This window comes from Lagenorhynchus albirostris, chromosome 6, assembly GCF_949774975.1.
Source record: "Lagenorhynchus albirostris chromosome 6, mLagAlb1.1, whole genome shotgun sequence".
NCBI classification, from domain to species: Eukaryota; Metazoa; Chordata; class Mammalia; order Artiodactyla; family Delphinidae; genus Lagenorhynchus; species Lagenorhynchus albirostris.
In genome coordinates, this window is record NC_083100.1 from 3,509,498 (window position 1) to 3,532,715 (window position 23,218).

Here is a 23,218-nt window from a genome sequence, read left to right on the forward strand (position 1 = left end):
AGTGTCTATGCTGCGTGAGTAGTTTCCATCCTTAAAGCCGACTGCCCCCAAACAGAGCCTCTCTCTGTGAAGAGAATGATTAGTTCCATAGGTAACAAAGGAGGAAGTGGGCTCTGCTTATATTTTGACCTTGGAGTCCAGAATTTTATTATCTGGTTTTGTTTTATTATCTGGTAATGTGTTTCTGGAACACATTTCTTCAAGGAGTGGCAAGGAAGCAAGATAGTTTTCTTTTCTTTCCTTTTCTTTCATTGTGCCAAGGCCACAGTATGTTAACAAGGATTTCGGCTTGATTTGTTTCCTCTAGTAAGTGCTAGGTGATGAAAACTGAAATCTGGCCATGATATTGTCAGCAAGGTATACATAGGTTTCTACATTATGTGACAATTTTAATGACCCCAGACTCCCTGCAGACTGATGTGCAGTATCTCGCCAGGAGAGTCACAGAATAAACGGGCTGCCATGCTTCTTTCTAGACATCTGCAACATCGACCCATCCTGTGGATTTGGCAACTGGAGGCCTTCCTTCAGGGACCGCAGAGCAGCGGGCAGCGACGTGGATATCGACATGGCTTTCATCTTAGATAGCTCCGAGTCCACCACTCCGTTCCAGTTCAATGAGATGAGGAAGTACATACAGTACCTGGTCCAACAGCTGGACATGAGCCCGGACCCCAAGGCCTCCCAGCACTTCGCCAGAGTGGCGGTCATGCAGCATGCACCCTATGAGTCCGTGGGCAACGCCAGCATGCCGCCCGTGAAGGTGGAATTCTCCCTGACTGACTACGGCTCCAAGGAGAAGCTCCTGGCCTTCCTCGGCAGCAGGATGGCACAGCTCCAGGGGACCAGGGCTTTGGGCAGCGCCATCGACTATACCATTGAGAACATCTTTGAAAGTGCACCCAACCCACGGGACCTGAAGCTCGTGGTCCTGATGCTGACGGGCGAGGTGCAGAACCAGCAGCTGCAGGAGGCCCAGAGAGCCATCCTGCAGGCCAAATGCAAGGGTTACTTCTTCGTGATCCTGGGCATTGGTAGGAAGGTGAACGTCAAGGAGCTGTACAGCTTCGCCAGTGAACCAAACGACGTCTTCTTCAAACTCATGGACAAGTCTACTGAGCTCAATGAAGAGCCTCTGATGCGCTTCGGGAGGCTGTTGCCATCCTTCATCAGCAGTAAGTCCTGCGCACACTTGGCCCCCAGGGATGGGGCCTCAGGCATGGGAATGATAGCTAGTGTGCCCATGTTGACCCGTCCATTCATTCAACAAGTATATACTGGCACCTACCACATCCTAGACACACTGTTAGGACCTGGGGTTAGCAGTTGACACAGACGGGAATCCTGCCCTTGTTCACTCGTTTATTCAACCAGACTTGACTAGACCCCTCCCATCCATGGACTGTGTCCCTGGGAGTTTATAGTCTAGGTGGGTGAAGGGGTCAAGTGCACATTCATTAGGCATGACATGATACGCTGTTATGTCACACTGAGTGTGCCCTGATGGGGATCAGGGAAGCTTCTAGAAGGAGCAGCACTGATCTGGGCTTAGCCCCCAACCATACACTTGGATACCTCTGAGCCTTTACCCGATATGGCTCTCCCTCCGCTAAATGATCTCCACCCTTGCTTCAGCGACAAACCCGCATTCATCTTCAAAAATTATCTCCAGACCCCCTGCTCACTGTGATGGTCCCCACTCCCAAGGCTCGGGCATTGTTAATCAGGATGTTGTACTTACCGCATCTATCACATGGCCCGTTGGTCATTCATTTATGGGTATGTGGTCCCAGTAGACTGCACATCCTGGAGGAGGTGTGTCATTCATCACTGCCTTGATGGAGTCAGGCGCAGAAAAGCATCTAACAAATGAGGGAGATTTATAAAGTATGACCTGTCTCCCTAAAGTTTTAGGGGAAAAATGTGAAGCAAGGGTAGGCCAGCAAGTTCACCCAGGAGCCACTATTACCGTCTTCGGAAAATTAAAACAGAAGTTTTGTTAAACAGCACTGAGAAAATGTTCAAAGTAATTCTATTATAATGTGATGTCCAAGAGCTTGGAACTTGGTACATTCTGCACTTGATTTTTCTTCTATTCCTGTCTTCCCTCACATTGAGGAAGTGTTACCTTTAACTTAATCACCCAAATATTGCCAAATAGGAGATACTGGCTTGAGACGTTTTATGGATCAAGCACCATTATGCTTCATGTTTCGAATCACTGGACTTAGATTGTCTGGAAGAATGAATTAATTCAACAAATATTCACAAACTACCTATACGTGATCCATTTAACTCCTTAGCAGATTGATTTTAATTTGCATGTGGTTCACATGCCCTTAAATATTTCCTTCTCTCTTTTTCTCTAGGTAAAGATGCTTTTTACCTGTCCCCAGATATCAGGAAACAGTGTGATTGGTTCCAAGGGGACCAACCGGCAAAGAATCTTGTGCAGTTTGGTTACAAACAAATGTAAGTGATTGTAATAACTGTCTTAGAAATTAGAGCGCTAGAGAGAATGCAGAGGTCCTTCAGCCAACGCCTAACTTTATGGGGTGAGGATGTAGAGATCCAGAAAACGTGACTTCCCAAATGTCACGTGGAGCACTTCAGGGGAAGAGTCTGTTGTATCCATTAGCTTTTACTGTGACAAATTACCTGAAACTTAGTGGCTTACAATAACAACTGTTTATGTAGTTTGAGATTCTATGGGCTGGTGGGTTTTGCTTGGGCTCAGCTGGGCAGTTCTTCTGGCCTCTACAGAGCTCATTTTCATGTTTGTGGTCAGCTGCTGGTCAGCTGTGGACTGGTGGTCTAGGGTGGTCTCATGTGGCAATCGTGGGTTTGTGCACAAGGAGACTGGGAGGGTTCCGTGAGAGAAGGTGGAGGTAAGCAAGGCCTCCTGAGGTCTAGGCTAGAGCTGGTGCACTGTTACCTGTGCCCTATCCTACTGGCCAAAGCGTGACCAAAGCTGGCCTCGCTAGATTCAAGAGTGGGGAGCTGGGCTTGTTGGGGGAACCTGCCACATCACATTGCAAAGGGTGTGGGTACAGAGAAAGTGGGCCACGTGGGCCATATGTCCCAACAGTCTACTATAACTGGTGTGCAATGATTTCATAGAGAAAGATTGGATACATTAAGCAAGAAATGGACTCGCTGTCTCTCAAAATGATTAATGGTGTAATGACACAGGTGATGGTGTTAGCAAAGGGAGGGGACATGCATGGTCTCCTAGGAAGACCGATGAGATGGATGGGAGGTGGGTGGGGCTGCAGTGCCCATGGTGATGCTGGCTACCCGGCATATGCTCCATGGCCTTACGTCCAGTGCCATCGTTGGTGCCAACTCCAGGAGTAGAGAGGAGGGCACTGTGGCTGTGTGACAGAGGGCTGGGCAAGGGGGACGTGGTGGCAGGAAGTGAGGTCAGGCACTGTACCAGCAATTGTGTCCCTCAAGAGAAGGCCACAGAGGATCATGCTTTGGGAGAAGGGGAGGTTTTGTCTGTTGCATTCAGATGAGATGCAGATTCGAATTATCCTTGTAAAGTGACTGCCTGCCTTACGCTTGGCTGAGCCCCAGGGTGACCTCTTCCAACCGCCCATGCTTCTCCCTACACCCCTTAACTCCTTCAGCTTTTGTCTTTGTCCTCAGAGGGAACGCTTCACATTTCAGCCTAGTAAGTTGAAAATCATTCCCAAGGCAGCGGTGACCCTTCTCTGGTGCTGTGATGCTCATTCTGCTTGATCTAGGTTCACAGGTTCTGTTTTTCTAGCCTTGTATTATCTGTATAATTTCCCTGGAACATTCCATCAGGTTGGCTCAACTTTATCTTTAGGAAAACAGAATGAACACAGCAACCTAGTATCTGAAGTTTTATGACAGCAACTTGAAAGTATACTGCCTATGCCATATAGCATGACATTTCTATAAAATAATGAATGTTCATCTCAGGGCAAGTAATGAACAAAATTGGGTCTGCGCTAGCATGTCTGATGGTTATATTGCTGTTTTCTTTAGGGATTCATAGTAAATCAAGAAATTGTGAGAAAAACAACCACATACACAAAAATTAATACAAACAAAAATATACAACACGCCCTAGGAATGAAAGCGTATGCCGATTTGATCATTTTCCAGCTCAACACAGCATCTTGCTTATTTTTTTATTTAAACTTTTTAATGGAAGTATAGTTAATTTACAATGTTGTGTTAATTTCTGCTGTACAGTAAAGTGATTCACTTATACATATATACATTTTTTAATATTCTTTTCCATTATGGTTTATCACAGGTTATTGAATATGGTTCTCTGTGCTATACAGCAGGACCTTGTTATGTATCCATCCTGTATATGATAGCTTACATCTGATAACCCCCAACCTCCCACTCCATCCCTCCCCCAGCCAGCCCCCCCAGCCGGGGGCAACCACAAGTGTGTTCTCTATGTCTGTCTATTTCGTAGATAGCTTCATTTAACACAGCATCTTGTTGAGCGGCTACTTTCTTATAACGAGTGTAGCTATTAACTGATCTTAGTTTTTGCTGTATGTGTTTCAGTTGGCCAATTTTTATGATTAGAGCATTATTTAAATATTTTATCTTTACTATTTATTATGAACAAAAAGTATTATTATTATGACAATATTTATTTCTGTTTCTTTGCTCTCTTCCAGCTTTTATAAATTGAAAATAAGATTTCAGGTGTATTTATAGTACAATAGAGGCTTCATTTTTAATAATTCTATTTTTTATATGCTGTTCAATGTCTTTCTGTGGCACAGATCCTAAAAGGAAGGAATTTAGTATATGCAATGCTATATGTAATACGTAAAAGCTACTGCATGCATTTTGGTGAGATAGCAAATTTTGTATAGCGCATGGAGTTATGTCTTTGTCTATTTTAGATAGCAGGAGAAAAGATGTATGAGTTGAAATAATATTTAATATGTTTTAACAGAAATGTTCCGAATAATGTTACTTCAAGTCCTACATCTAAACCAGTGACCACAGCAAAGCCAGTGACCACCACCACCAAACCAATAACAGTGGTAAACCTGCCGACCTCAAAGCCAGCTTCCACGAGACCTGTGGCCGAGAGATCCGTGGCTGGGAGACCCATGGCCACCAAGCCTGAGGCCGCCAAGCCCGAGGCCGCCAAGCCCTTGGCCAAGCCAGTGGCCACCAAGCCCGAGGTCGCCAAGCCTGTGACCACCAAGCTTGTGGCCACCAAGCCTGAGGCCACCAAGCCCGAAGTTGCCAAGCCCGTGGCCAGCAAGCCTGAGGCCACCAAGCCGGAGGTTTCGAAGACAGCCACAGTCAGACCCGCACTGGCCGCGAGGCCCGCAGCAGCAAAGCCGGCCCCTGCCAGACCCCCTGCTGCTGCCAAGCCCATGGCCGCAAAGCCCGAGGCCCCCAGGCCCCAGGCAGCCAAACTGGCCGCCACCAGGCCAGCCACTGGTAAGCCCATGGGTAAGAAAGCCACCTACCTGGGATGTCTCATTTACTGTGTCCAGGGCTTGTCCCTTGAAGCCTGTCTACAAAGCAATCCAGACACGGTCCTTGATCTGCAATCTGACATCTAGATGATGTATTTTGAAAGGTGCTGGTTTGAGCATGGAATTTCCAAAACATCCCTTTTTATCTATATTAGAAAGTAATCTTTCTCTCCCCACCCCGCCCCCCGCCCGCCGTGAGGCTGGTGAGTTCCAAGCAAAGAGCAGGTGAAATACCCACCCCTCCGCCGCCTCTGCTGCCCATTTTCCCACTCCCCACCCCAGCCCCAAACCCCCATCGGGGCAAGCATGGGAGCGGCTCCTTCTCTCAGGGGTGTCAGTGGGCGGCCACCACCCACCTCTCCTGGAAATGCAACTGTCTTCAGTTAAAGGGATGAGTGCTAAGTAGACGTAGGGTTTTAGACCCCGTCGAGGGAGTGAGAGAGAGAGAGCGAGCGAGCCTGTTGTCAGCTCGTAAGTGGTGAAGCTTATGCTTCTGTGCTATAGTTCTGGAGTCAGACCCGCCTCCCTTAGAGTATGACTCCCGAAGGTCTGGACGGAGCTTTGTAATTGCAGGAGCCTTGTCCCCGCTGGGAAGCACGTACCCATAGAGAAGAGGCCCAAGCCTCGTGCTGTGGCGACATTGGGGCGTTGCGTTTAGCAAATTGAAAAGTTAGAGCCCAGACGATTGTTCTGTCCCCGCAGACCGAACTACGCGCTGGTACTGCCCCCGGGAAGAATGCATTCCAGGCTGGATTAGATACGGGGGTTGGGGGTTGGTGGGCTTAATGGGACTCAGACTGTGTTATGTTATTTTTCCCACAAAGAAGATGCTGGAAGTTCCTATAGAGTCACAAACTGTATGGAAAAGTGAAGGCAGGATGTATGTGCTCCTGAGAAAATGGAGATTGTCTTCATTTTATGAAGAGAGAGAAGCAGGGATTCCTTGAAAGAATTTCATGTCATGCCCTAAAGTTCCATGATGTATATTTAATATATTTTAAATTAGGGGCCTCGTTCTGTCTTGAACGCTTCAGATTAAGCACCCCGAACCACACAGTTTCAAAGTATTTCCTTAATAAGAGAGATTTTCAACAGGAAAAAAAAGGTAATCGTGTACCTGGCCGATGAACAATGAGATTTTTGATTACTGTAAATTTCACGTTTCACATATGCTGGTGGGTTACAAGATCAGTATTTCTCTGGAGCTTGAAAGAGAAGCTAGTTGTCTGCCTCACCTAAATTTCAGATCGACCGTGTACTGGTATATCTCTTTTAGAGTTCATCTCCGGCCTGTGTGTTACAGTCATTTAGGGTTTTATTTTCTGTCTCCTGCTCTCAGCACTCCATCTTGCAGTTAAGGCACCCCGAGAGGTCCACGCGTCTGAAATCACAGAGAACAGCGTCAAACTCCACTGGGAGAGGCCCGAGCCCCCCAGCCCTTATTTATACAACCTCACCATCACCTCGGCCCACGATCAGTCCCCGGTTCTGAAGCAGAACCTCACGGTCACAGACCACGTCATCGGGGGCCTGCTCCCTGGGCAGACGTACCATGTCACAGTGATCTGTTACCTAAGGTCTCAGGTCAGAGCCATCTACCAAGGCAGTTTCAGTACAAGTAAGTGCACTGTCGGTTTAAGGAAGGTTGGTACCTATCTCTGCGTGGGATATCCAACGGCGCCCTAAAGGGAACAGTGCTTATTCACTGACCTTTTTCTGAAACAGCAACAAGGTTAAAGCAAAATCCTGTGTGTTTCGGTTGCACCCAACTTGATAACTTAACGAAATGGAAAATGGGTTCGTTGTGAACTGTTGTCCTGCCTTGGGGGTCCTGGGCTACTTGATGCAGGAAGTCAGATTCGTGTGGCCTGAGTGCAGCCCCTTCCCAGGGAGGAAGAAATACGGCCATGGAACCTGGCTGGGTCTCGGCTGCCCACCATGTCCCGTGTCGGAAGCATGTTTCCATGGTCAGTGAACAGAAAACACCACTGAGTCATGGCTCCTTAGGGAGTCTCATCCCAGGGGCCACGGGATGTCCACAGGCACAGTCGAAAGGGCACCAGCGCTTCCCTCCCCTGGTCTCATCGTGCTCAGGCTCTGCCCTCTGCTGTGTTGGCCCTGTGGCTCCTTTGCTGCCCCGAGTCCTGGCCTGCATGATTTCCTAGCCCCCTCCCCAAGTTCTCCTGGACCCTCACCCCCACCCCTGACTCTTCTCGACCCCCTGCTGTTCCTGGGACGTGGAGGGGAGGCTCCCATTCTTTTCTCTTGGGCCAGAGTTATTCATATCAAGGAACTATGATTGAGGAAAGGCAATTCCCATCAGTTACCATACAACCCATGAAGATTTGAGTCCAAAGACCCTTCAACCCCAGGGCTCTACTTCCTTGGAAGGAAGCAGAAGATGTTATGTGGAAAAATGCGAGAATCTCTTCCAGGTTCAGAAATTTCCTCCGTTTGCTTGTTGAGATGAATCAAACGTGCAGACAACAGACATAAGCAGTGTGTGTGGAGACTTCTTGGGTCTCTATGTTTCAGTGGCCCCTCCTTACATAAGACATGACCCAGAACGGCAAGCCTGCCTCAGTCCCATAGGGTTCCTAAGCCTTTCATTTTCTGAGTTACCTATTAGTGGTGTATCTTTTTCTTTTATAGAGAAAATTCAGCCTCCATCTCCGCAAACGGCGAGGTCAGCTTCTAGTTCAACCATCAATCTAGTGGTGAGCGCAGAACGGCTGGCTGGGAGTAAAACAGGTGAGCTGTGAAACTATCAGGTCCACTGCAGCACTAAGAAAGCATTCTTCTGAACAGTTTAATCTGCTGGGGTTCTAATTCTCAGACCAGGAGAGACTTGTATGGAGAAAGTTTCAAAGTGGCTCTGTGTGGCCCCTCCTGGGCTTATTCTGCACATTCCAAGTTGCCTGTCCCCAGGATCTTAGAAAAAGTTGAATGAGCGCTGCTTTGGGAGCCGTAGCCAGGAACTCATGTGTCCCTTAGTCATTTCCCTGGTGCCTCATCTTGGGACTCGAGTTGATTTGTGGTGTGTGATGCAGCGAAGCATGAGATTTCATCCGCTTGGTGATTTAATCTAATAAAAAACTGCTTAGAAGAATACAAGACAATTCAGACTGGAATCCATGAAATAAATGGGTTTGGAAGTGACCCATGGGATCAATGTTCTGGTCCCAATTTCCTAAGCACACGCCCTGGCTTAGTCTAGCCTGCCATTCTCTATGTGTCTGACCCCAAGCATGTGCACATTTTATGTGAAATCCATGATGAGTTAGATGTGTTTCTGGAAGTGACAGTTGTGACTTGCTTTTGTCCTGGGCAGTGGGGGACCCGTAACCTCTTCTTCAGGGGAACATGAGCTATGATTGTTCATCTGTGGGAAACTGGTTATTGAAATAGCCGATATGCTTTGCTTAAGAGTATTCTGCAAAAGATATTGGTACTAATTCCACAGTCAAGGGTATTTAGATATCTTATTGTTTACAGACCCCAAAGCAAAGGGTTTCCACTAGTTATAGGGACAGTTCATTAGTTTTCGATATATTGGCCACAGTCAGGAGGAGGAAGGCATATCTCTTTACGATGTTAATTTCTGCAACGGATTATGACAAAAGCCGTATATCAAGTGCCCAGCTGCTTTCCTACAGTGCTAGATTTAAAAGCAGCTGTGCTTTCTCGATATGCCCTGCATTGTCAGAAGCAGCAACAAATTATTTTTTGAGCTGTTGGCAAGGATTCCCTATTTTACTCTTTCCAGTTTAAGTTTTAAAGTGACCCTTGTTTCTCCACCTCATCCTTTTTGTAGAGTTTGCATCGTATCTCATCAGTGTTTAAATGAAGTTGGGTGGTTTCTGACTCCACACACCCATCTCTTTGGGGCGGGCCACTTGGAAATACAGCGCTCTCAATTCTTTTAGTTGTTTCTAGAGGGAATCTTCTCTATTACCAGAATAGTATTTTTCTTTAACATCTTTATTGGAGTATAATTGCTTTACATTGTTGTGTGAGTTGCTGCTGTATAACAAAGTGAATCAGCTATACATATACATATATCCCCATATCCCCTCCCTCTTGCATCTCCCTCCCACCCTCCTTATCCCACCCCTCTAGCTGGTCACAAAGCACCAAGCTGATCTCCCTGTGCTATGCTGCTGCTTCCAATTAGCTATCTATTTTACATTTGATAGTGTGTATGTGTCAAGGCCACTCTCTCACTTTGTTCCAGCTTACCCTTCCCCCTCCCTGTGTCCTCAAGTCCATTTCCTACATCTGCATCTTTATTCCTGTCCAGCCCCAGGCTCATCAGAACAATTTTTTTTTTTTAGATTCCATATATATGTGTTAGCATACGATATTTGTTTTTCTCTTTCTGACTTACTTCACTCTGTATGACAGACTCTAGGTCCATCCACCTCACTACAAATAATTCAATTTCGTTTCTTCTTATGGCTGAGTAGTATTCCATTGTATATATGTGCCACATCTTCTTTATCCATTCATCTGCTGATGGACACTTAGGTTGCTTCCATGTCCTGGCTATTGTGAATAGTGTTGCAATGAACATTGTGGTACATGACTCTTTTTCAATTATGGTTTCTCAGGGTATATGCCCAGTAGTGGGATTGCTGGGTCATCTGGTAGTTCTATTTTTAGTTTTCTAAGGAACCTCCATACTGTTCTCCATAGTGGCTGGAATAGTATTTTATTCCATTGATGGACTTTCCCTGTGTCCATGTATACATGGTTGATCTATATCTGTACATCTACATTTATCTATCTACCTATCTATCTTTTAATTCATCCACAACCCATACTGACATGTGGTATCAGGAGTTACTAGAAAGAAGATGATGAGTCAATGCAGGAATTATGAAACTATTACATACACAGATGTGTGATAAGGGTCAAAAAACCAACTACTTATAGAGCTGCAAAATGTTTTAAAATAGTTTACTTTTAGAAACAAGTTTAGGAATTGGTCTGTGTTAGAGACAGCCATGTGTTTTTCAGACTCCTTTTGCCTTTCCAATGGAAAGATTGACAGAAAACCAAGAACTTCTCTCCTCTTGACATAAATTTATGGGAACAGTTCAAGAATTCATGGTAGATTGGGTAATTAAGTTTTAACTTAAGAGTTGTATAAAAAGATTTTATAAAAACTTTTAATGCTATGATTTTTAAATCGAACTAAAAAAATGCCAGTATGGATGTGGCATGGTGGTTTGGGATGGAGAAGAAAACAAGTCTCAACCCCTTTGATTTCTTATTTTTTAATTGAAGTATAGTCAATTTACAATGTTGTGTTAGTTTCTGGTGTACAGCAAAGTGACTCAGTTATACGTATATATATATATATATATATATATATATATTCTTTTTCATTTTCTTTTCCATTACGGGTTATTACAGAATATTGAATATAGTTCCCTGTGCTATACAGAGGACTTTGCTGTTTATCTGTTTTGTATATAGTAGTTTGTATCTCCTAATCCCAAACTCCTAATTTATCCCTCCCCTGCCCGTTTTCCCCTTTGGTACCCGTAGGTTTGTTTTCTATGTCTGTCAGTGAGTCTGTTTCTGTTTTGTAAATAAGTTCATTTGTGTCATTTTAGATTCCACATATAAGTGATATTATAGGGTGTTTGTATTTCTCTGACTTACTTCATTTAGTACGATAATCTCCAGGTCCATCCATGTTGCTGCACATGGCATTATTTCATTCTTTTTTATGGCTGAGGAGCATTCCATTATGTATATGTACCATGTCTTCCTTATCTATTCATCTGTTGATGGACACTTAGGTTGCTTCCATGTCTTGGCTATTGTAAATAGTGCTGCTATGAACATGGGTGCATGTATCTTTTTAAATTAGAGTTTTCTCAACTCCTCTGATTTCTGCTCATAATCAAGGGACAATGGATAAGCCTTTGTCCTCTGCACTGAGGGTTCCCTGCAGGCCCTAGTGCACCCCAGCTACCTTCCTGAGTCATCTCTCAACACGATGCTTGAGCTCAGAGAAGCCACAATGGACCTACTAGGATTTCACCAAAGATATGGGTCAGGACAGATGACATTCTGACTTCAAAGTCCCTGAAATCTGTGCATATTATTTGCCACTTGCTGGTAACTTCACCCCTCACAGAGTGTGGGAAAAGTAAAACTTCTAGCAAATTCAGTGCTTCACTGAGAGAAAATGATTAGGAATAAATTACACAGTGAGATTTGGGATGTTTTTGGTTCTCTAATGTATGGTCCAGAGGGAATAAGAATATATAAACAGTGTTGAGTTAATATAAACAACACAATCTTTAAGCAAGAATCTGGCTGGGCTGTCTTGTTTTTTAAGACTGAGTCACAGATTCAGACGTAGGAAGGTGTTTTCAATCTAGACCTTCAACACTTAGGTCTCCTCTCTTCATGTGACAGACAGAAAAGAGATTTTGAGACCGGGGCTTTTGTGTCCTTCAAGGCGATGGGTGGTAGTTACATACAGATGAGTCCAAAACCTTTCTCCTTCCTTCTGATCAGTACAGAGCCCTCAAACCCAGGACTTGAATGTTCTTTCACCCTTCCTTTCACGTGTGTGTGCGCACACACGTGTGTGTATTTCCCCCCTAGTGATTCAAGTCAGCCTGAAAATATAAATTACTTGCTCTTCTTTTTTTTTAAATTTTTGTTTATTTTATTTATTTTTATTTTTGGCTGCATCGGGTCTTAGTTTTGGCATGCGGGCTTCTCGCTAGTTGAGGTGTGTGGGCTCAGTAATTATGGCGGCACGTGGGATCTTAGTTCCCTGACCAGGGATCAAGCCCATGGAAGGTGGATTCTTAACCACTGGGCTACCAGGGAAGTCCCTTACTTGCTCTTCTTAAGAACAAGTTTCTGCCTAATTCATCTCTAGCCTGCAAGTAACAAAACAGCGCTTTTGGAAAAAAAAAAACCCAGCACTTTGGAAAAAAAAAAAACCCAGCACTTTGCCTGGAGAAGTCGCTTAATAAACATCTGCTAAATGAACATATGTAGGTGTACACACACACACACACCATTTTGAATGCTCTTCTTCAATGAAATTAGTTGGATATTTACTTTAAAATGTATAAATTGAAAATGGGTAAACAGGATTAGGAGATAGAAGCTTGTTTTCCCTCCTCCCTACCAACCCCTCCCGCATATAATCAAGGCATCTTAGAAATTTTTTCCAGGGGGTGAAACATTTTAATATATTCCTATTTTTGCAGATAGAAAAGGAGTAACAACAAATCATTGTTTATAAGAAACTTTAAAAATATACTAACTATATTTTTGCTCAGTAGTTTCAGGTATATTTCACATCTAAATATCAATGGCCACAATATGCATTATTTCTCCAAAGATGTATTTTCCAGACAATTCAGGCAAAAATAAGTTTTAAAACTAGCTTTTATATGTGGACGTGAATGCAGTTTAATTCCAGCACCAGTTCATTACAGTTCATATCTGTAAGCACAAACACAGCTTGTGCTTACAGAGATGTGTTCCTTTCTTAATTTTAAATGCTAGATACTATTTTTGTTTTTTGACCTCGGCATGCGGCTTGCGGGATCTTAGTTCCCCAGCCGGGGATCGAACCTGGGCCCACAGCAGTGAAAGCACCGAGTCCTAACCACTGGACCACCAGGGAATTCCCTAGACACTCTTCTTTGCTTTTTTACCTCTATGAATAAAAGATTTACTGGGTTTTGATTCTATCTTTAGGAACTGAATTTTGTCATAGTTTACCACTTGGGGTTTAGGAAACATGGTGACCAGTGTTTGAATCTATGCAGGAATTTGTGGGCAAAAATCCTGTGAAATAAAAGGTTTTTGGTCCATGGCATCCAATGAAGGGGGAGAAGATGGAGCAGTACTAATATTTGAGTTTTCATATGTTAATATTTGCCCCTTTTGAAATTCACATTTAATAGGTACTTCTTCACCAGAAATTTGACACAGGCGTGTAATGGGAGGATAGCCTAGTGAGGGGATCCTTTGTCCCCGATCTGAGGCCTGGCCCTGTGTCACCTGGAGTGTGAGGTGTGGCAGTAAGGCCTCAGCTTGAGATGAAGGTTGATTACAACAGCAAACCAATAGCATCATTACTAACCATTCAGGATTCCAGACTTTGCAATACTACATGATTCCATTTTAAATGGTTAATACTTGTATTTTCCTCAACAAAACAAGCCCTGCAAAAAGAAAAATCCCACCCCACTTTTTGCTTTCCTCAGCACTTAAGGGCAGCACATCCACTTTTCTGAGATACATTTGCTGCCTGAAAATGGCAGTTAGCAGCAATTAAACAGATCTTTCAGTGCTTATCACAGTCTTAAAAAAGTATTGACCGTGCTAGGTGTTTTTGCAGTATGTTTTGTGGCTGCTAGTTTTGAGGATGCTGTGTTGTTGCTAATGTTGGTTTTAGGTTTTTGTTACCATCTCTCTCTTTCTCCTTCTCATTTTTGGCCAAAGAAGACTTGGATGAATATTTTACACGCATATGATTAGTAAAGCTAAGACTCTGAAGTTTCTAAACAGCAAAAAAAAAAAAAAAAAAATTTAACTCAGAAAAGAATGAATCCTAAATTATTGGCCCACCCATGTGTGAAGCAATGTTTCAATGCAGAAGAGAATAAAAATAACTAACACAACGTGTAACATTCTTTTCTACTCACCCTAGAAATTAGCAATCTGTAGAAATGACCATATTTCGTCTGATCAGGCATTCCTGGGTCAGTTACACAGCTCTGGAGGAAATGAGTTCAGCAATGTTTTACTTACTTTGTTGATTCTAAGATGTGTAATTTTCCCCATTGTAGTGCCTCTGAAATTGAAATGTGACTTGACGTTGATGACATGTCATGGCTTATTGGCAGCATTTTCTCTTACTTAGTGGATTATAAAACAATAGTACATTATAAAATGAAGATGTCTTAGATTTGATGAAATCCAGTATTTGCTTGGCTGTGTTCCACCATGAATATACAGCGTTGGCTGCCATAAAACGATGTGATGGGGAAAATATATGACTTTATGTTGATAATAATTTAAAGAACTAACTTAACCCCACAAGTTGAGGTACATTCAATGGCTACAAATATTTTCTCTACTTTGAAGAGACGTAGCTGTCTTCAGGGCTGTGTGTTTACTGCTGCATGAGAATGTAGCTAAGTCAGCTACCATGTTTGGGTTATGACGGGTCTCCAAGGGCATTTGGTATTTTTTTATTGTGAGCTATAAAAGTCTTATGAAATAAAAGTCTATTGGTCAAGACCTGAAACTACATTTAAAATGCAACTACAGCTACATTTAAAATAAAGTTAAAAGTACAAAAAAAGTTTCTTTGGTACTTTTTGAGCCAATCCACGCTCAAAATGTAGACACAGGAAAGTTTTATTCATTCCTGCCAATTGTATCTGCTTCAGAGGTTTGGAAGCACTTTATATCATGTCAACAATGTCTGATCCTAAGGCAATTAAACCTTCTTCTTGTTTTGAAACCATTAAACTAACGAGGAACATATTTACACATATTCACAACTGCAGCCTAAACCCTTTCCCCTCCTTTCAGCTCCGACGATTTTGCTTAAGAAAGAACATAAATACTGATAACTTGCTGGTTTGGAAAATGTCAAATTGATGCCTTTAAAAATGCTGCTTTGAAATAGAGACACAGACATAGAGGATAAGCGTACGGACACCAAGGGGGGAAAGCGGGGTGGGATGAACTGGGAGATTGGGATTGACATATATACACTAACTAATATGTGTAAAATAGTTAACAATGAGAACCTACTACATAGCACAGGGAACTCTACTTCACTTCGCTGTATGGTAGAACCTAACACAACATTTTAAAGCTACTATACCCCAATTAAAAAAAGAAGTTTAAAGAAATAAATAATGATAATTTTAGAATGACAGAACTAAAAAAAATATATGCTGCTTTTAGACACTATACAAATCTCAACTGATAAAAAAGGCAAGATTTTCCAATTCAACATGTTTTTGGTTTCAAACACTTTTTCTAGTAATAACATAATAGATATTCATTGTGAAGAATTCAGGACATACAGAAAAATGTAAGAAAAATATGATTCCCATAATCAAACACTGATGGCCATTTATGGCCACCATTAATGATCCAATGCATAGCTTTCCTGGTTTTTCCCATGAATATTACACGTGCACACACACACGTCTTTATTACAAAAGTAGGCTGTGTTTCCTTGGGTGCCTTCCACCCCATGGCTGTTGTTCCAGAATGTAGGTTGGCTCCTGTGGTTTCTGTGAGCGTGGGATTCCTTGGAAAGGGTTTCTCCAGGCACCACGCTTGCATCAGTTTCCTCTCATGTTTGGAAGCTCACTGAAGCCCAGTAACCATTGACTATTTCACCAGGAAGTTTCACCAGATGGGGATCTGAATCAGGCAGCCTTTCAAGTCTCTCTTTTAAAATGAAACTTATTATTATTTTTTATAAATTTATTTATTTATTTTTGGCTGCGTTGGGTCTTCGTTGCTGCGCGCGGGCTTTCTCTAGTTACGGCGAGCGGGGGCTACTCTTTGTTGCGGTGCGCGGGCTTCTCATTGCAGTGGCTTCTGTTGTTTTGGAGCACTGGCTCTAGGCACGCGGGCTTCAGTAGTTGTGGCGCACTGGCTTAGTTGCTCCGCGGCATATGGGATCTTCCTGGAGCAGGGCTCGAACCAGCGTCCCCTGAGTTGGCAGGCAGGTTCTTAACCACTGTGCCACCAGGGAAGCCCTAAACTGAAACTTATAAAAAAATAAAAAATAAATAAAATGAAGCTTATTTACATTGTTATTCTAGGCAAAAGTGAACCAGGAAAGGTTGGTGATAATTCTCACTCCCCATGGTCTCTTAGGCTCTGGTTGGGTTCTCAGTATGAGGAGGAGAAAATCAATGAATGTGTAGCCAGACACTTCTCTTGGATCAAGGACCCCAGGCTCCCCCAGGGCTGGGCCCCAAGGGGAAAACTCTTTCTGGAGGGAAACATACATAGCTCTCATGTCCAAAGACTTGTTCTAGGGAAAAACTCAATGAGATCCAACCATCCTTCTTTGGACTATAGGACACTTTAATGTTGTAGACTTTGACACCGTTGTTCTAGCATATGCAGACATAGCTTGGGTGAGTCCAGCCTGCATGGGTCTCAGAGATCAAATGACGGGAGTTCAAAACTTTCTCTTCTTAAGAACAGAAAACCTCCCATTTTCATGCTTTAAAAATGGAGAACCCCAGGCTCTTGTCTTTGCATAAAGTTGAGGCCCATGTTAACATATTTCTCTTGGTTCTCCAAGAATTTACGTGTCCAGAGTAGTAGCATCCTCATATTCCATTAGTAAACCTTAAAGGTCTTGGCAGTGACTCCTGCTGGAATAAAGGATGTAGAATGCAAGAGCCGTAGTTTGGTACCGGAGACTGAAGGTGAAAATCAAGGGAAATTGGAAAAGCCAGTTGGTCAGGGAGCAGGGTCCTGCTGCTGGGCTGCCTCCAGGCTGGGTGTCCTTGGGTCTGGGAAGACTTCTGTTGCTTCAGAAGAGCACAGGGGAGTAGGACCCAAAGAGCTAAACACAGATGGCCAGGACTGGGCGCACTTGGGACAAAGTGGAACCAACGTGGGCCACTGGGGGATGCTCTGGGGAAGAAAGGGGAGGGGATGAGGCGACAATTTGGCCAAGTTCCCACACTAACAGGGGACCCACCGGCAAACAAGGGATGTGTGTTGGTGCTTGAACGATCTTGCCTGGCTCAGTCCCCTCATTCCTTCAAACCAGGCCTTCTCCTCTAGTGTTGGCACATCTGAGAGGAAGCAAGTTGTTTTTGTAAGTTGTCATCATTTTATCCTGGCCTCATTTGGGTCTTCAAAAGCTCTTGGTAGCACTGCTGACCTTCTGGGGCTCTGAAAGTGTCTGCAACTCAGAGATGCTGTAGGTGTGGGGCCACTTTCCTCCTGGGGGCGTGGGTGACAGCCTCCCCAGAGTCACCAGGTAGCGTCTTAGACCAATTCTGAGCCTCAATCCTGTGCCTGGAAGTCTGGTCCATTATGCTTGACCTGAGCTTTGGTTTTCGACCTGAGCTTTCGTTTTCTACCTGAAGACCTAGATTTTCCTTTTACTTCTTGTTACCCACCATCCCTGAAGATGCCTACCACCCCTGCCATCCATGGAGCTGGGGGAAAGGCCCCCGGAAATGTCAGCCCTGTGTGGGGAGGGCCGGTGATTCACGGGTGTTAGTTACGCACATAAACATGTAACATTGTCCACTCCAGGGGTTTGTTTTACGTTTTTCAAACTTTCAGATAACAGTTGATATTAATGTTTCTCTTTTCCAGCCAGATCTAGAGTTTGCCAGAAAACACTGTAAACAGAAGTTTTACTGTGTGTGAACTGTAAAGTTTTCTTTTTTTCCAGGCGTGGTGGAGAATGTAGCTTTTACTCTGCAGCTGGACTGCATCAGAAGCATGCATTTAAAACACAAACTTCCTTAACTGGAAAAAGAATGCTGTCTTCAGAATAGCTTTGCTATGTGACATTTTTGCTTCTGTGAATTTTGCATCAGTGTTAGCTCTTCTTTTGGCTTGTTAAATTTGACTGGTCACAAAGGTAGTAGCTACACACACACAGATACAACACATGTGTGCATATACACACATTTAAAATTTTTATTTACTTATTTATTTTTGGCTGCATTGGGTCTTTGTTGCTGTGTGTGGGCTTCCTCTAGTTGCGACAAGCGGGGGCTACTCTTCGCTGTGGTGCGCGGGCTTTAGGCACTCGGGCTTCAGTAGTTGTGAAACGTGGGCTCAGTAGCTGTGGCTCGCGGGCTCTAGAGCGCAGGCTCAGTAGTTGTGGTGCACGGGCTTAGTTGCTCTGTGGCATGTGGGATCTTCCCAGACCAGGGCTCAAACCCATGTCCCCTGCATTGGCAGGTGGATTCTTGACCACTGTGCCTCCAGGGAAGTCCCTACATACATATTCATAAAGGATTTTCTTTTTGCACTTTGACTTTTGTTTTTAATCTACCTGGCTTGTAGTGAAATGGAGAGTCTTGTTTTTGAATGACATTCTGACAGGACTTAATTGTTATTTTGCAAGGAGTAGAAAACTCCAAGGTTTTAAAGTTAGGTTTCTTCTCCGGGGGTTGAGCATTGAAAGAACCGGAGACTAAGTGACCCAGTGATTGGAAAGGGGAAAACACAGTTCATTTAATCTGAAATCATCCAATAATAATTGCCAACATTTGGGATTCCAAGTGTAGTTTATGAAGTCCTTTCATCGATAAGATTGTATTTATTGCCCTCAGATCTGTAGGTGATTATTATGTCCACCTGACAGTGAGGAAAATGAAGACTGGGGAGGTAAAGGAAGTTTTCCTTCTGGAAACTTTTCTGTTTTCTCTCTCTGACAGCACTGTGATTAGAGCTTCAGCCCCTCACGCTGGGAGCACAGTAACTTACACGTTCTCATTAATTCTCTTTCCCCATCTTGTTCTTCAAGATATATGTAAGTTGCCAAAAGAAGAAGGAACTTGCAGGGACTTTATATTGAAATGGTACTATGACTCCGTTACTGAAAGCTGCGCCAGGTTCTGGTATGGAGGCTGTGGTGGAAATGAAAACAGATTTGATTCGCAGGATGAATGTGAAAAGGTTTGCCCTCCTGGTAAGTGATTCTTCTTTTGTGTTGGTGGTTTTTGCAGGTAAGGGATCCAGGCCAATAATTCACCTTTTAAAGATATTTGAATGATAATGATGATGATAGATTTGAAAAAGAAGATAAATTGGATTTTCAGATGAGGAAGGTGTACAAATAAAACACACGGGGTTAATTTTCTGAGTTATTATGGTCTCCTAAAAACATACTTGTATCCTTGTATTTTTGCCGATGAGGAAACATACGGTGGACCACGCCTCACCCTTCAGAAATATTACTAAGTTTCTGTTATTCATAAAATACTGTAACAGACAGGGTTATTAGGAAAATAATATAATGAACAATTAATAATAACTGCTATATAGTCTATTCAACTTTAAATAATCTTGCTTCCTCTAAATGATAATGTGGACCGCCAGGCCATGCGATATCTCCATTATGCTGGGCAACGTGATTGGTAATAAAATCAGAACAGCTGCGCAGAGATTCTGGGGCCGGTGCGGAATGGGAGCGCTGGGTTTGCTTAAAGGCCAGGCAGGTGATGCCAGGAGAGAGAAGGGGCTCAGGTGGCACAGAAAGCCCCAAACCCCAGGCCAAGAAGCTCCAGGGGAGCCACTGAAGGAAATGAACTGAAAAGTGAGATTGGTGATGAAAGCCAGAGGCTGTGGATATTTTCATGAGAAATACAGTGTCCTTTTGGGTCAGTAATGTGACTTTTCCCCTCCTCTTCCTTTCCACCCTCACCCGCCGCCCCCACCGTACATGCTCAGTGCTCATCAAGCCCGGAGTCATTGCTGCGATTGGGACCTAAGCGCGGCCGACCAGTGACACATACCTCTTGAAGAAGAAGGAGTCCGCCATCGCCAGTCGTCTTTGTAGAAGCTCTGTGTATAGATTCCCTTGCACTGTACCATTTCATGCTTTGATTTACACTCGAACTTGGGAGGAAATGTCTGCTGCATGACCTATCAATATGGTGCTAAATGTGTCTGTGGAGTCAACCCTCTTTGTCTCCGGGCAATTACATTGTATACTTTGAACGTTGTGTAATAGTTATCCACTGCTGGTGTTTATGTGAACATTCCTATAAATTCAAATTCCCTCTGGAGTTTCACGTTATGCCTGTTACAGGCAAGTGTAAGATCTAGAAAATAACCCCCAATTTCACAGCTACTCTATATACTTCTGCTTGGTTCATTTTTTTCCCCTCTTAATTAAGCATGACTTTAGATGGAAAGCCTGTGTATGGAGAAAAAACAAGAGTCTAACTTTTCCATTTCCCCCCCAGTTTCCTGGATTAGATTTTGAGCGACTTTCCTTTTTCTAGAGCTTCTAGCAAACAATGTAGTTAGAGGGAAGCAAAATCCCCTAATCTTTGTGCACTGTTGTGGGACCAATGCCTTAATTAAAGGATGTAAAGAAAGTCATAATAGAGATTTTTTTGGCATTCCTCTAATGTTGTGTCTGTGTTGCTTTTTTTTGGGGGGGGTGTTAATTTTAATTTTAAAATTTTTAGGAAATTTATACAAAGAAACTTTTTAATAAAGTATATTGAAAGTGGTGTGGGTTTGGTGTTCTTGGCTGTGTCGTTTCCCTAGCACCTGTTGTCAGAATCACCCCAGGACAGGGGAATTGGAACTCGTTCAAGCCCCCAGTCTTGGGTACCACCCTTTGATTTCCAGCGAAGGGGCAAGGGCGCTCTGTTGACAGTGGGAAACCCGGTGGATCCAGCTCTCCATGGCCGGGTGGGTCACGTTCCTTGCTTAGGGCCCCTGGAGTCTTCCTAGTCTTAAGAACAAGGCTGGCTTTCATGCTCTCCTTTAACTTCTAGCTGTGTCCCAGAGATGTGGCCTCCTTCCCTGCCCCTTTAAGATAATTGTTTCCTGGGGGTTCCCTTTGCTCCTGCCTACAGTGGCTGAGAGGTGGGATGTCACTGGCCCAGGAATCCCCAGTCCCCTTTCTGGAGTCTCAAAGATGAAGCATAAAGTTTCTTTTTTCTTTAAAGACCCTTTTGCTCCTGTCTTCAGAAATAACACAAGAAACAAATAAACACATATTTAGGTGATACCTGAACTCCACTTGGGAAGAAACTGAATTTGTTTGATAAAACACATCTACTCTGACAAGTGCTTCCGGCCGAGCTCTAGGGAACTTGGGTGTGGACAGAACTGTTTTATGTAAGATGGGGAAGGATCTGTCAGTTAATCTATTGATCAGAGGTAGGGAGGAAGAGAGAGAGGGTGTGTAGAGCCACGGAGATGGGTGGGGAGAGGCTGGGAAGTCACAGAGACCACTCCTTGTGATTTCCACCCAGATCTTTGGGTGCAATTTCTAAATTCACAAATGCGCTCAAAGTGAGCACATCTGCAAAGCAATTGGAGGAAGAACTGAGCTTTGTCCCTGAGTCGGTGTGTCAGAGAATGCAGCCAAAGGCAGAGATGGAAGGAAGATGCTGTGGGCAAAGGACCCCTCTGCTGGAATCTGCAGGAATCTGGGGGAGGATTCAGCACTTCACAATCCAAGACGTTGGGCACCTTGTCGGGATAGAGAGAGCCTGGTTGAATATCAGGGTAGCCCGGGGTAGATTGCATGGCTTTGAGGACTCCTGAGAAGCTCTCACAGTCAGGGGGCCCCTGGACCACGTCCGCCCTCTAGGCCATGCTGACTGCCTCCCCACCTTTGAAGGGCCCCCTTTTTAGCGTGAGGCCAAGCCAATGGAACTACCAAGGGCCCCGTGATGGCCATGAATCCCTTTCAAACAGGTACTCAGCCTGGGTGGGAAATGTTCCTTCTATGACTTTCTTAGAGATTTTTCTCTCCAGCCCCACAGGAGCAGCCCCCTTCCACAGAAACAGGCCTGCGTGCCTCCCCTCAGGCTGTGGGTAGTCAAGCCAAGCGCATCCCATCCCACTGGAGCAGAGAAACATTTGCAGGGGGATTGGGAAAGGCAGCTTCACTGGTGTAGTGGATGGGACAGTCTGTGTGCATTTGTCCTGGGGCTGCCATAACCAAGTGCCACAATCCAGGTGACTTAAAACAATAGAAATGTATTCGCTCACAGCTCAGGCGGCTGGAAGTCCAAAATCAAGGTGTTGGCAGTGCCATGCTGCCTCGGAAACCCATAGGGCAGTCCTTCCTTGCTTCTTCCTACTTTCTCGTGATTCCCTGACTTATAGGCATGTGAGTCCAATCTCTGCCTGTTTTCACATGGTCATCTTCTTATAAGGACACCAGTCAAACTGGATTAGGGATCCACCCTGCTCTGGTATAACCTCATCTTATCTAACTATATCTGCAATGACCCTATTTCCAAATAAGGTCACATCCTGAGGTCCTGGGGGTTAAGACTTCAGCACATCTTTTTCGGGGGAGACACAATTCAACCCATAACACAATTTTAGGGTTTCCAATACCAGTTCCCAACTCTGATCTGTCGATCCACTGTTAACAGCAAGGTAGCAGCTGTAGTTAAGAGATTTCAGTTGAATGCTGTCACTTCCTCACTGGCATTGGTTATTGAAACCATCACTATTGGATCTTCAGGCTGGGTCCTATTCATTTCAAAACTTAAATCCCAGATGCTGTGCAGACCCTTTTCCCTGTAGACCAGCGCAGGTACTGGATGATTAGAGTGGAGAAGCCCATGGCTTGTTCCCTCCCACCTTCCTTTTTCTCCCCAAGCCTGTGGAGTTCTGGTCTGGAGCTCCTTCCCAGGCTCCCTAGGTGAACTTGGAGCGGACTCTCTGTTGGCTTCTGTTCTCTCCTTGACTCCTTTCTGTGGTAGGGTCCTGTGCTGACTCTCTCGGGGTGTATGTCGGTTCTCTGGCAGAAGCTGAGGGGCCCTAGCCTGGCAGTTCTGTGAACCTCTTCCGCCCCTTACTGGGGGTCGTCCTCTTCACAGACCCTCGGTGCTGGTGTCTTTGTGCAGGAGAGCATCCCCTTGGAGAGCAGTGTAAGCCAGTTGGCTCAAGTCCAGCCACCTTCTCGGGTCACTTAATCCATAGGAAATGCTCATGACCTTGCCACATCA

The 23,218-nt window shown here is 44.3% G+C and overlaps 1 protein-coding gene across 2 annotated transcripts in view; it reads left to right on the forward strand.

Annotated features, from left to right (window-relative positions):
* The window catches only part of COL6A3 (collagen type VI alpha 3 chain), an 85,794-nt gene extending 65,045 nt beyond the window's left edge, over positions 1–20,749 (forward strand). For both annotated transcript variants that reach the window (XM_060151766.1, XM_060151767.1), the window contains 7 exons: positions 477–1,175; positions 2,370–2,472; positions 4,958–5,469; positions 6,835–7,113; positions 8,148–8,246; positions 19,033–19,197; positions 19,959–20,749. In XM_060151766.1, the coding sequence (XP_060007749.1) occupies positions 477–1,175; positions 2,370–2,472; positions 4,958–5,469; positions 6,835–7,113; positions 8,148–8,246; positions 19,033–19,197; positions 19,959–19,999 (1,898 nt within the window). In that variant the 3' untranslated portion in view covers positions 20,000–20,749. The remainder of the gene's footprint in view (positions 1–476; positions 1,176–2,369; positions 2,473–4,957; positions 5,470–6,834; positions 7,114–8,147; positions 8,247–19,032; positions 19,198–19,958) is intronic.
* The last annotated feature ends 2,469 nt before the right edge of the window (positions 20,750–23,218 follow it).